The sequence below is a fragment of the Manihot esculenta genome, chromosome 10 (assembly GCF_001659605.2).
Source record: "Manihot esculenta cultivar AM560-2 chromosome 10, M.esculenta_v8, whole genome shotgun sequence".
Classification (NCBI taxonomy): Eukaryota; Viridiplantae; Streptophyta; class Magnoliopsida; order Malpighiales; family Euphorbiaceae; genus Manihot; species Manihot esculenta.
This window is the reverse complement of record NC_035170.2, coordinates 24,088,988-24,099,910: the sequence shown is the minus strand read 5'-3', so window position 1 is coordinate 24,099,910 and position 10,923 is coordinate 24,088,988. Positions and strand designations below refer to the sequence as shown.

The 10,923-nt window shown below is 32.6% G+C and overlaps 3 protein-coding genes across 3 annotated transcripts; all 3 read right to left on the bottom strand.

The window, feature by feature from the left end:
• Window positions 1-663: 663 nt before the first annotated feature.
• Window positions 664-4,705, bottom strand: LOC110624838 (heat shock 70 kDa protein, mitochondrial). Its single transcript, XM_021770225.2, has 6 exons — window positions 4,485-4,705; window positions 3,363-3,439; window positions 3,201-3,279; window positions 2,554-3,120; window positions 1,853-2,473; window positions 664-1,515 (listed from the first exon to the last, which is right to left on the bottom strand). Exons 1-6 carry the CDS (start codon window positions 4,557-4,559, stop codon window positions 892-894), a joined length of 2,043 nt encoding a protein of 680 aa, XP_021625917.1. The 5' UTR covers window positions 4,560-4,705; the 3' UTR covers window positions 664-891.
• A 1,783-nt stretch (window positions 4,706-6,488) lies between these two features.
• On the bottom strand, window positions 6,489-7,396 carry LOC110625257. Its single transcript, XM_021770860.2, has 2 exons — window positions 7,262-7,396; window positions 6,489-7,183 (listed from the first exon to the last, which is right to left on the bottom strand). Exons 1-2 carry the CDS (start codon window positions 7,355-7,357, stop codon window positions 6,617-6,619), a joined length of 663 nt encoding a protein of 220 aa, XP_021626552.1. The 5' UTR covers window positions 7,358-7,396; the 3' UTR covers window positions 6,489-6,616.
• A 64-nt stretch (window positions 7,397-7,460) lies between these two features.
• On the bottom strand, window positions 7,461-9,088 carry LOC110624257 (zinc finger MYM-type protein 1-like). Its single transcript, XM_043960702.1, has 2 exons — window positions 7,633-9,088; window positions 7,461-7,540 (listed from the first exon to the last, which is right to left on the bottom strand). The coding sequence occupies exons 1-2, from the start codon at window positions 9,086-9,088 to the stop codon at window positions 7,461-7,463; spliced, it is 1,536 nt and encodes a 511-aa protein (XP_043816637.1).
• Window positions 9,089-10,923: the final 1,835 nt, after the last annotated feature.

Below are 10,923 nucleotides of genomic sequence, written 5' to 3'. Positions count from 1 at the left end.
GCACCCAAAAGTTATGAACTTTGTTTGATTTATGGCAGTGGTTTAAAGAGCGATTTCTCGCACCGAGTTGCAATTCCATACAGAACAAATCTTACACAGATGGATTTGCCCCCTAATGAACTAAAGTTTGCCATATCAGGTTTCTTTCTTCTGGTGCAATGAACATGAGCTACAATGGCGAATAAGTATGGATATATGGGGATACACACTAATTGAAACTTGCTCTCTGTGCTCATCACTTTTGTTTTTCTGTACACTCTTGAGTTTGTATATCATCAAATTATTGGTTGTTAAGCCTCTTGACAGCTTTGAAGCCAAGAATGGTGCTAGAAGCTTGAGGAAGCAGAAGAAATAAGGCAATAGAGAGACAATCAGAAAAGAAAGAGGAAGAGGAAGATAATTGACAAGTAAAAGCATGATTGGTATCAAAGCTTAAATGTCGAGTTATTAAAATATCACAAGTTCATATGCCATTGATGAAATTTTCCCCAAAGCTAAGCTGTGCCAAAATCCATCACAGAAAAAATAAAATACAATAAAAAAATTAATGCGCGGGCAGTTGACATCAAAATTTCTAAAGCTTGAAAAGCTTTAAAGCCACAAACTAACCATCCAAGTGGGATTTTAGTCTTCTTTTATAATCTCAAATAAGTAAAGAATAGGTTCAGAAAATTTTGGTTATTGATATAGTGAGGGCTCCCCCTCCATTCGCAGTTTTTGAATGAACAAAAAACATCCTAATTGGCTAATACATTCAAGCTCAAACATTTAGATACATAAAAAACTATTTCAAAAACTATATATCCTAAAGAGAATAAAATTTCCAAAAGATTTTACCTTAGACGTGGCTTTAGACCCTTCAAATGAAGCTAATAAGTTACAATATAAAACTCACTTTTTGACCTCCTCATACTCCGCTTCTGGAGTCTGGTCGCCACCCTGGGAACCACCAGATGCACCATCCCCACCACTGCCCTTGGACATGTGCTCTCCAATCTTTGACACAGCTTTGTTAGCAGCATCGAGTTTGGATTTGATCTCATCAATATTATCTCCCGCCATTGCCTTCCTCAAGTCTGCAACAGCATCCTCAATCTCCTTGGCAACTTCAGCAGGAATCTTGTCTCTATATTCCGCCAAACTCTTCTCAATGCTGTAGATAGTTGTGTCTGCACTATTTTTTATGTCAATCAAAGCCTTTCTTTCCTGATCTTTCTGGGCAAATTGCTCAGCCTCCTTAACCATCTTCTCAATCTCATCTTCTGAAAGACCACCAGATGATCGGATGGTGATCTGTTGTTCTTTTCCAGTGGACTTGTCCTTGGCAGAAACAGTGACAATACCATTGGCATCAATATCAAATGTCACCTCAATCTGAGGCAAACCCCTTGGTGCTGGTGGAATACCCACGAGTTCAAACTCGCCCAGAAGTTTGTTGTCAGATGCCATTTCACGCTCACCTTGGAGCACCTTGATACCCACCTGTGTTTGGTTATCAGCTGCTGTAGAGAACACCTGCATCAAATAAGCACAAGTCAGATACATAAACTGCTGAATCATCATATGGAACACACTATAACGACAATGCAATAAAAAATGGTTAGCTTGAAATTAAAAAGTCAAACTCTTAAGTTTTCTTCAAATTTACTGCTAGCTAAATTTAAATGTTAATCCTCATTTCTAAGAAGTATCACATTGACATTAGTCACATGTCCACTTAAAAGACATTTTGCATGGAGGAAAAACCAAGAGAGATTATGAATATCTATTCACTCACAAGGCTACAGCCATAAATTGTGTTACCTACATTCATTGAAATGATTAAACAATAAATACAGTGTCAAATCCTCACCTGACTCTTCTTAGTAGGAATTGTTGTGTTCCTGTTGATCAACCTTGTGAATATCCCACCAAGAGTCTCGATACCAAGGGATAGAGGAGTGACATCCAGAAGGAGCAGCTCTTTGACATCCCCACGAAGAATACCACCCTGAATTGCAGCTCCCATAGCAACTGCTTCATCAGGATTTACTCCTTTGCTCGGGCTTTTTCCAAAGATCTCTGCTACAATTTCCTGAACCTTGGGCACACGGGTCATTCCTCCAACAAGGAGGACCTCATCAACCTCTTTGGTGGATATGCCAGCATCTTTCAAACAATTCTTGCATGGATCCCTAGTCCTTTCAATTAAGTGATTTACTAAACTTTCAAATTTGGATCTGGTTAGAGTAATGTTTAGATGTTTTGCACCAGATGCATCAGCTGTAATAAATGGCAAGTTGATTTCAGTCTGGGCTGTTGATGAGAGCTCTATCTTAGCTTTTTCTGCTGCTTCACGAAGCCTCTGCAGAGCCAGCCTGTCTTTTGTTAGATCAATTCCCTCAGTTCTCTTGAATTCACTCACTAAGAACTCCAGCAGTGCATTGTCAAAGTCCTCTCCTCCCAAAAATGTGTCACCATTTGTGGCTTTCACCTAAATGCAAGCCACTCATTAGCTTGATTTTCCAAAGTAAACAATCGACATACCATGCTAAATATTTAAACAACACAAACCTCAAAAACACCATTAGAGATCTCTAAAATTGAAACATCAAATGTCCCACCACCAAGGTCAAAAACTGCTATTAGACCCTCCTTGTTGTTCATACCATAGGACAGTGCAGCTGCCGTAGGCTCATTAATGATTCTCTGCACATCAAGGCCAGAAATTCTCCCAGCATCCTTTGTTGCTTGTCTTTGAGCATCATTGAAATATGCCGGTACAGTTATAACAGCTTTTGTAACTGTTTTTCCAAGGTAAGACTCTGCAGTTTCTTTCATCTTTGTCAAAATGAAGGCACCAATCTGGCTAGGTGAATACTGCTGCCCATTGGCCTCAACCCATGCATCTCCATTTGGTGCCCTTATTATCTTGTATGGAACCATTTTCATCTCTTTCTGGGTCTGAGGATCATCAAATTTCCTACCAATCAAACGCTTAGTTCCAAAAACAGTGTTGGTTGGATTGGTCACAGCCTGCCGCTTTGCTGGAGTACCCACAAGTAGCTCTCCCTTCTGGTTGAAGGCAACCACTGAAGGGGTGGTCCTAGATCCTTCAGAATTTTCAATGACTTTGGGATTCTGTACACAATAGCAACACTAATCAGAAAAGAGCAGCAAAACAAAACAGAAGGACATTTAGTTCAGAACATTATCCTTACCTTCCCCTCCATGACAGCAACACATGAATTGGTGGTACCCAAGTCAATACCAATAACATCATTGCCAGCCGGCTTTGCACTGTATAGAAGAGGAAATGTTAAGATTTCCGCAGGCACAAAATGTGTTTGCCATACAAAACGAAACTTTAAGGATTACATTACCTGAATGCTCTTGACAAACTTGCCCAATTATAACCAAGGTTAGAAGGGGACCATGATGGTTTCAAATTGCTACTTAACTGCATAGTAGACAAAGTCATTGCAATTAATTGGCTGTACATCACAAATATTCAGACTAACTACAACAAACAACTTCATGAAAAAGAAATGACAACATGAATGACAAGGGCACACAAAGCACTATTCTACCAGAGCTTAAAATATACAACAGTACAGTACTCCTAGCATAAACTATAACTCCAACAACTAAACTTGGCCATCAAAACTTGATTAAATACTCCAAGCCATGTTTTGGTTTGCCGTGCAAATAGATTGCTAGTTATGAAAATAATTCTATTATTGTGCTTGATAATACATCAATAACAACCAAGCCTCATTCCCAAACTAGTTAACGCCAGCTATATGAATCCTTTTTAGCCTGAAGCCAATTCCACATCAAAATTTTTTTCATAATGTTGTTAAAATCAGGATATCTTAAATTTAAATTGAAGGAAGCATTTCTTACAAGTATAATTTTTAACAACACCATTAAATGATACTTACAAGGAAATAGTAGATATTCATTTTCATTTCTATCCATTTCCAATCATTTCCAATGGAACCAAACATCAGTCAAACAATTTTTCTTTTGGGGGAAAAAAGGGATAAAAAAGGGAAAAGGGAAGAAGACGAAGAAAAGAGAAAAACTCTATAAGAGAATTCCAAAATTTACCCCAGTGAGTAGACAAAGAACAGATAATTAAATTTCATTTCAGAAATTGGCATAGTTTCAATGGATCGATCAGCGATTTCCAGTCCCAAAAAGAAACTGCTCCATAACATGCAATTACAAAGTGGCCAATAACATTAAGCTACCGAACTTCATGAGACTTTCCTTATATGAATCCAGAATAATAATAATAAATTCAGATCACAAATTTAACTCAGCCAAACACTAGAATCATCCTTGGGTAAACGAATTTCAGCCAAAGAAAAAATAAATAAAATTCATTTCCATGAAATATCACAATTTTCATTAATCCAGTGAAGGAAACCCAGGAAAGCCGAAAATGAATTGTGAGAAAAGGATCTAGAGAGATAAAAAGAGAAGGTCTCGAGACGTACACACTTGTAAGCATAAACAGGGCCTAAGGCGACGTCGCGACGTCGTAACGAGCGGATGAGAGCTGCGGTGGACATCAGGTGGATCTCAGAAGTGCAAGATGAAGAGGAGAATAGACAATTAAGTTGGACTCAATGGGGTTTCTAGGGTTTAGGGTTTTGCTGGTATCTGTCTTGAAGCTAAAAGGGGCTTTCTAGCTGCAGATAGAACGTTCTAGACGACTCGAACTATCTCCAAATAGAAATCTATACGGTGTCGTTAGAGAAGTTTTTTACGCTGCTCAGAAACCTTGAGAGAGAATAATGGGAGGAAAAATGGAAAATGAACTGTAATTTTAGAGGGGGTAGAAAATAAAGAAAGAAAGGTTGTGATAAATTTATAATTTATCTTACATTTTTCTAGAAAGAACTTAAATCTAATGGAGTTAAAGGCATGTGTAAATAGATTGAGATTTTAAATCTCCTCTATAAAAAAAATTATAACCGATTAAATTAAATTAAATTAGTTTAATTTAAATTATTTTTTAAAATAAAATTATTTATTATATTAATAAAATTTTATTAAATAAAAATAATATTATCCCAAACAGATAGACTATTATATCTAATAGATTCTTTAATCAAAACAGGAACAGTTAGAGTTAGAGTAGTATTATTACGAACCCATTTAACAGAAATATCAGTTTTAAAGTCTAACAAAAATTTATAATCCTTCAAAATTAAATCTCTGCATAAGATAATTTGATAAAAATGCTCTCATTCTTTCTCATCTCTCGAATATAAATCATTAAAATCTCCCAAATAAAACTACGAAAAAAAGTTTCTATGATATAAAGTTTGAATAAGGTTCCAAGACTAACGTAGTTGTTGCAATTCTGGAAACTCATAATAACTAATAAATCTCCATTGAACATTACCTTCTAAAATAACTGAATTAATAAAATTTGAAAAAAGCCCACCATATAAACGCTTTTACATTAACGAAAAATCTCATCTTAATCCTTGTTTATTGACTGGAAAACAACTATCAAAATGTATAAAATTACGAAAAAATTTGATACGAGAACTAGAAATTTTTATTTCTATTAAAAATAAAATGTATTAGATTGCATGTGAGAACCCACCATACAGAAATTATAAGAGACTATCGGAATCTCTAGAGTTGTTAATAGGGACAATAACATCTTATACATTAATAGTCAATTGACGCAAATCGTTTTCTATAGGCAAAGAAAAAGAAGAACTTAAATTTAAGAAATAGAAAAAGACGAAAATATTAAATCATAAAAAGATCACGGAAGAAAACTTGCATTAAATTAATTTTTATTTAAAATTAATTTAATTTTTATAAATAATAAAATTTTAATTTTTAATTTATTCAATTTTAAATAAATCCACTGAAAATTAACCTTTTATTTTAAGTAGTGTTGTTGGGCAAGGCAGTTTTTCTCTTTCTTTTTTTAAAGTTTTTTCTGTGCTTTTATAAATTTTATAATGTAGAATTAATATTTACCTCCTTCTCTTTAAAAAATTTTATTTAATCTATTAAAAAATAAAGATTTATATTAATATTAATTGAATTAAAAGTTTTTAAAATTGTTTAATAATATTTAACTCATAAGTAATAAAAAATTAATTAATAAATTTTTTAAACTATTAAAAACATTCTAATATATTTTTGTAATTTTTTCTTTTTCTTATTCGCAAGGTGCATTAATCGTTTTATTACGCTATCCTAATTCACACAATTCAAGGTTATGTATGGATTTTTGGTTAAATATATTAATTGACTTTGATCTTTACCTTAAAATAATGAGATAATTATAAAAAATTATTTTGTGATTGAGTGTATTTTTAAATTTTATACTTTTATATAGTTAATAAAGTAAAGTTTTTTTTTTTTTAAATAGGGGTGGGGAGTCGACAGTGGCGGAGCCAGAAGCTTCCCTTTGGTAGGGCATCACTGGCTTAGCGCGACATTAATAATTTATCGAAATTTTAGCAAAACATCCCTAAAATATGGACATTTTCCAAATAATTTAACATGTTTATCCAACACAATAGATCCAATATAATTTTATAGATAACAAATCCAATATTTTTCACCGAACAAAATAAATCTATTATTTATACATCTAACAAGGATTTGGTCGACGAATTTTTAGTGGTCGCAATTGGTTTCTTCTAGACGCCAAGTTTTGAAAAGATTGCATAATCACTTCATCATCGATACTCCTAAAAATTTCTTTCTCAAAGTAACACACCAAACAGTCTGATAGTAAGTCATCTCCTAATCGGTTGCGTAAATCAGTCTTCACCACATTCATCGCTGAAAAAGTTCTTTCCACACTAGCTGTTCCAACCGGCAATATCAAAGCTAACTCGATTAGTCGGTAGACTAAAGGGAAATAAGTGTGGTAATTTATCTCCACCATCTTCTTTGCAAGATCTCCAAGATTGGAAATATTTGAGAATATCTCATTTGATCTCATATCACAGATATAATTTTGAAGTTGATGGTCAAGCTCAATTATATCAGTGGAACTAAAATCATCTGAATACAACTTAGCTAGTTGCAATAAGCGGACATGATCAAAATTTGCAAAAGAATTTGAAGGATCCAAACACATCACACATCTAAGTAGCTCTGTATTTGCCTCAGTGAAGTGTTTATCCATTTCCATTGCAATAACATCAATTACCTAATATCATATAAATTAAAGGTTGAATTATATTATATAATTAAATCAATGCTTTTAAAATAAGGTAAAAGTAAATACCTTTATGAAGATATCGATCCGAAAATGATGAAGATATGTCATTGGTTCTCCACCCTTAAGCCTTTTTCGAGATCGACCATGAACAAAATTCTCCATATTAGGCACATCAATAGAATGTCCTTCACAAAATTCAGTTACTTCCTTCAATAAATTATTCCAACCATCCTCCCTCAATTCTTGCAACTTATTTTTCACAACATTAATCATATTGAGTGCATATCCTATATTTTGATCTCTTGCTTGCAGAATCTTTGATAGGGTATTTGTAATTCCCAAAATCTTCATCATGAACTTTCCAATGAAAACAAATTGAAAACAATCCATCTTATCAAATACACCCCCAGCAGACTGTCGGATTTTAAGACTTTCACCTAGTTTGTTTATTGCCAACAACACTCTTTCAACTGAATTCCACATGTCAAAAAGTCTAACTATTGTTGTGTAGTGAGAACCCCAACGTGTATCACCAGGCCGAGCTAAACTTATTTCTTGATTCTGACCTCTTCCAGTTGAAATCTCACCCATCTCCACTTGATTCAACACTTCCTCATTGTGTATTTCTCGAAGAGTATCCTTTCTTTTGCACGAAGCTCCAATTGTATTCACTATCATTGACAATGTTTCAAAGAAATCACCTACACTCTCTGATTCATGTGAAGCAGTCACAACAACTAACTGAAGTTGGTGGGCAAAACAATGAATATAATGTGGATTTTTGTTTTCTTTTAGAATGAGTGTTTTTAACCCATTAAATTCACCGCTCATGTTTGCAGCTCCATCGTAACCTTGCCCTCTGAGTTTTGCAAGTGATAAATCATGCTTGGCAAAAAAAGTATCAATAACATTTTTTAGAACTTTTGCAGAAGTCTCATTCACATGAACCAATCCAAGAAAACGTTCCAAAACCATTCCTTTGTCATTAACAAATCTCAACACCAAAGACATTTGCTCCTTTACTGAACAATCTCGGGCTTCATCAACCAAAAGAGCAAACGTCTTCTCCCCTAGCTCATTCAATATGATCTTTCTCGTTTCCATTGCACAACATTCAATAATATCCCTTTGAATTGTAGGAGAAGTCAATTGATTATTTCCTGGAGCATTCTTTCCCATCACTTTATTTACATTTTCTTCTCGCTTGCATACCCAACTAATATGTTCTAGAAAATTACCTTTGTGGAGTGACTCTGCAGATTCATCACGTCCTCTAAAAGGCAAACCTTCCTCTAAAAGTATTCGAGCAACACTTACAACCGTTGACAATCGAGTGCGATAATAATCTTCCATAGCAGCAGTTTGTCTTGCCAATAGCTGATTCACATTCCCTCTTTGATTACGATATTGCTCGACCTTCATTCTACAACCACTATGTGAGCTACCAGGACTTCCTTCATGATTGACAAATGCACGTCTTCCATCTTTCCAGTTATTAAAACCAATCTCAGTAAAAACATTTCCCCCACTTCTATTGTTATTTGCAAACAAATAACAATATAAACAATAAGCTTTGTCTTTAGATACACTATACTCTAACCATTCATAATCCTTGAACCAAGCAACTTGAAACCTTCGATTCTTTTCGCGAATAAGAGTGAATGGAAATTCATGCCCAACTGGTTGACAAGGGCCTTTAGCTAAGTATCTTCTCCTCAATGAATCTCTAATTTCAAATGGGTAACTATCAATTGGTTTTCGCAGTCCAGGATCACCAATAATATCATCATCTGATGCAAGACTTTCTTTCTCAACAAAAGCAACTTTCTCCTTTGGCTTTGAATTTAAAGGTTCTGAATTTTTTGGTAGTTTGGTAAAATATTTGTCGATCATTATTGTAATTCCTATTTAAATAAACAAATAAAATATCAAAATCAATTACACATTCATCAAAGACTATCAATTTAACTATTTAAGTTTCTTATGTACTTGACATAAATTCGTCAGTGATTTGTTTTTGGTATAAAATTCAAATGGGTAACATAGTTTGTGTATAAAATTCAATTTAAATTTCTCAATATCTAAATTTAAATAAAACCTAAATTTATGTATAACACACAAACATACATAATTAGTATCATAATTAACAATTTAACATCAATTTCAAGAGTATGTAAAACACATAAACATTAAACAATATGATTGGTAACTAATTTATTCAACACATTCATGATTAATCCCTAATTTTAATTTAATAAACCCTAAATTAAATACTCAATTAATTGAACAAATTTAAACAATTTAACATCAATTTCAAAAGTATGTAAAACACACAACAATTATAATATGATTGTAACTAATTTATTCAACAAATTGATAATTAATCACTAATTGTAATTGAATAAACCCTAATAAATTGAACATTTAATTAATTAAACAAATAACAAAACAAAAAAAAAAAGCAGACTCACCTGACCGGCGGCGGATTCCGGCGGCACAGTAGCACAAGCGAGGAGACAGGCAGGCAGACTGGCAGAGGCAGGCTGAGTTGTGGCCTTGTGTTGTGGCGTTGAACTTAGGCTTCTGCTGTTCTGCATATGTATATATAGGTTTTAACTTTTATTTTTTTTCCTATTTAAGGCTACAAAACGGCGCCGTTTAATTTATTTTTTTTAAAAATAAAATCTTCAAAACGACGTCGTTTTGAAGAACCCTAAAAAAAAAAAAATAAAACTTTCAAACTTCTATTATTTCCAGCCAGCCGCCTTCCTTCTTCTTCATCCTCCAAAGGGGGGACGCTCCAACTGCACTGCTGCGGCCTGCGGCACCACCGACTGCGCCGGTGCGGCACCTTCATCCCCCTTCAAAACATTTTCCGGTCGCCGGTACGGCACGTGCCCCCCCTTGCCGTACCCTCCCTCCGCCCCTGGGAGTCGAACCTTTGACTTATAAGAATGCACTTTTCACCAGGCTAAGTCTCGGAGTGCTAAAGTAAAGTTTTTTAACGTTGTTAAATATTGTAATTTTATATTTTTAAATTTAATTAATAAAATAATTTTTAATTTAAATATTATATTTTTAATTAAAATTAATTTTTATATTTCATAAATTGTCTCTAAATATTATAATTATTAGTAAATTCTTATATTTACAAAATAATTTTTTTATTTATTAAATTTTAATATCTTATCTGTAAAAAAATAAAATAAAAAATTTGATATTTATTTTTTTATCTTAATTAATAAAAAAAATTATTGAGAAAAAAAATTAAATTAGAAAAAACTCTTTGAACTTAAATTTAGATATATATTATATTAAGGTTATTGATTTAATTTTTATTTGATTAATTTATTTTAAAATGTTAAATTTAATAGATATATGATATTAATTTGAAAAAAAAATTCATAAATACTTATTTATAAATAATTATAATATTTAAAAATCAATATATAAAAATATAATAATGAATTATAATTAAAGAGACTATTTTATTATAAAATAAAATTTTATAATTAAATTTATAAATATCTTAATAAAATTATATATTTTATAAAATTTTAAAAATTAAAATATAATTTATTTTAATTAAAAATTATTTTGAATTAAATTTTAAGTGTTACATCAATATTTATTAACCACATTAAATTAAAAAGTCTCACTTTATTAAGTAAGTGAAATTATATAATTTTTTTTTCATAAATTAAATTATAAAATCTTACTTGAAATTT

What these genes read in the sequence shown, in the direction of transcription:
- LOC110624838 (XM_021770225.2), bottom strand. Translation starts at nt 4,559, where the DNA reads ATGTCCACCGCAGCTCTCATCCGCTCGTTACGACGTCGCGACGTCGCC. An exon ending in TTGCTGTCATGGAGGGGAAG is followed by an intron (nt 3,121 to 3,200) that starts GTAAGGATAATG and finishes TATTGTGTACAG; the next exon opens with AATCCCAAAGTCATTGAAAA. An exon ending in TCTCTAATGGTGTTTTTGAG is followed by an intron (nt 2,474 to 2,553) that starts GTTTGTGTTGTT and finishes GCTTGCATTTAG; the next exon opens with GTGAAAGCCACAAATGGTGA.
- LOC110625257 (XM_021770860.2), bottom strand. Translation starts at nt 7,357, where the DNA reads ATGGAGAATTTTGTTCATGGTCGATCTCGAAAAAGGCTTAAGGGTGGA. An exon ending in GGATCGATATCTTCATAAAG is followed by an intron (nt 7,184 to 7,261) that starts GTATTTACTTTT and finishes ATATGATATTAG; the next exon opens with GTAATTGATGTTATTGCAAT.
- LOC110624257 (XM_043960702.1), bottom strand. Translation starts at nt 9,088, where the DNA reads ATGATCGACAAATATTTTACCAAACTACCAAAAAATTCAGAACCTTTA. An exon ending in GTTGGCAATAAACAAACTAG is followed by an intron (nt 7,541 to 7,632) that starts GTGAAAGTCTTA and finishes TTCATGATGAAG; the next exon opens with ATTTTGGGAATTACAAATAC.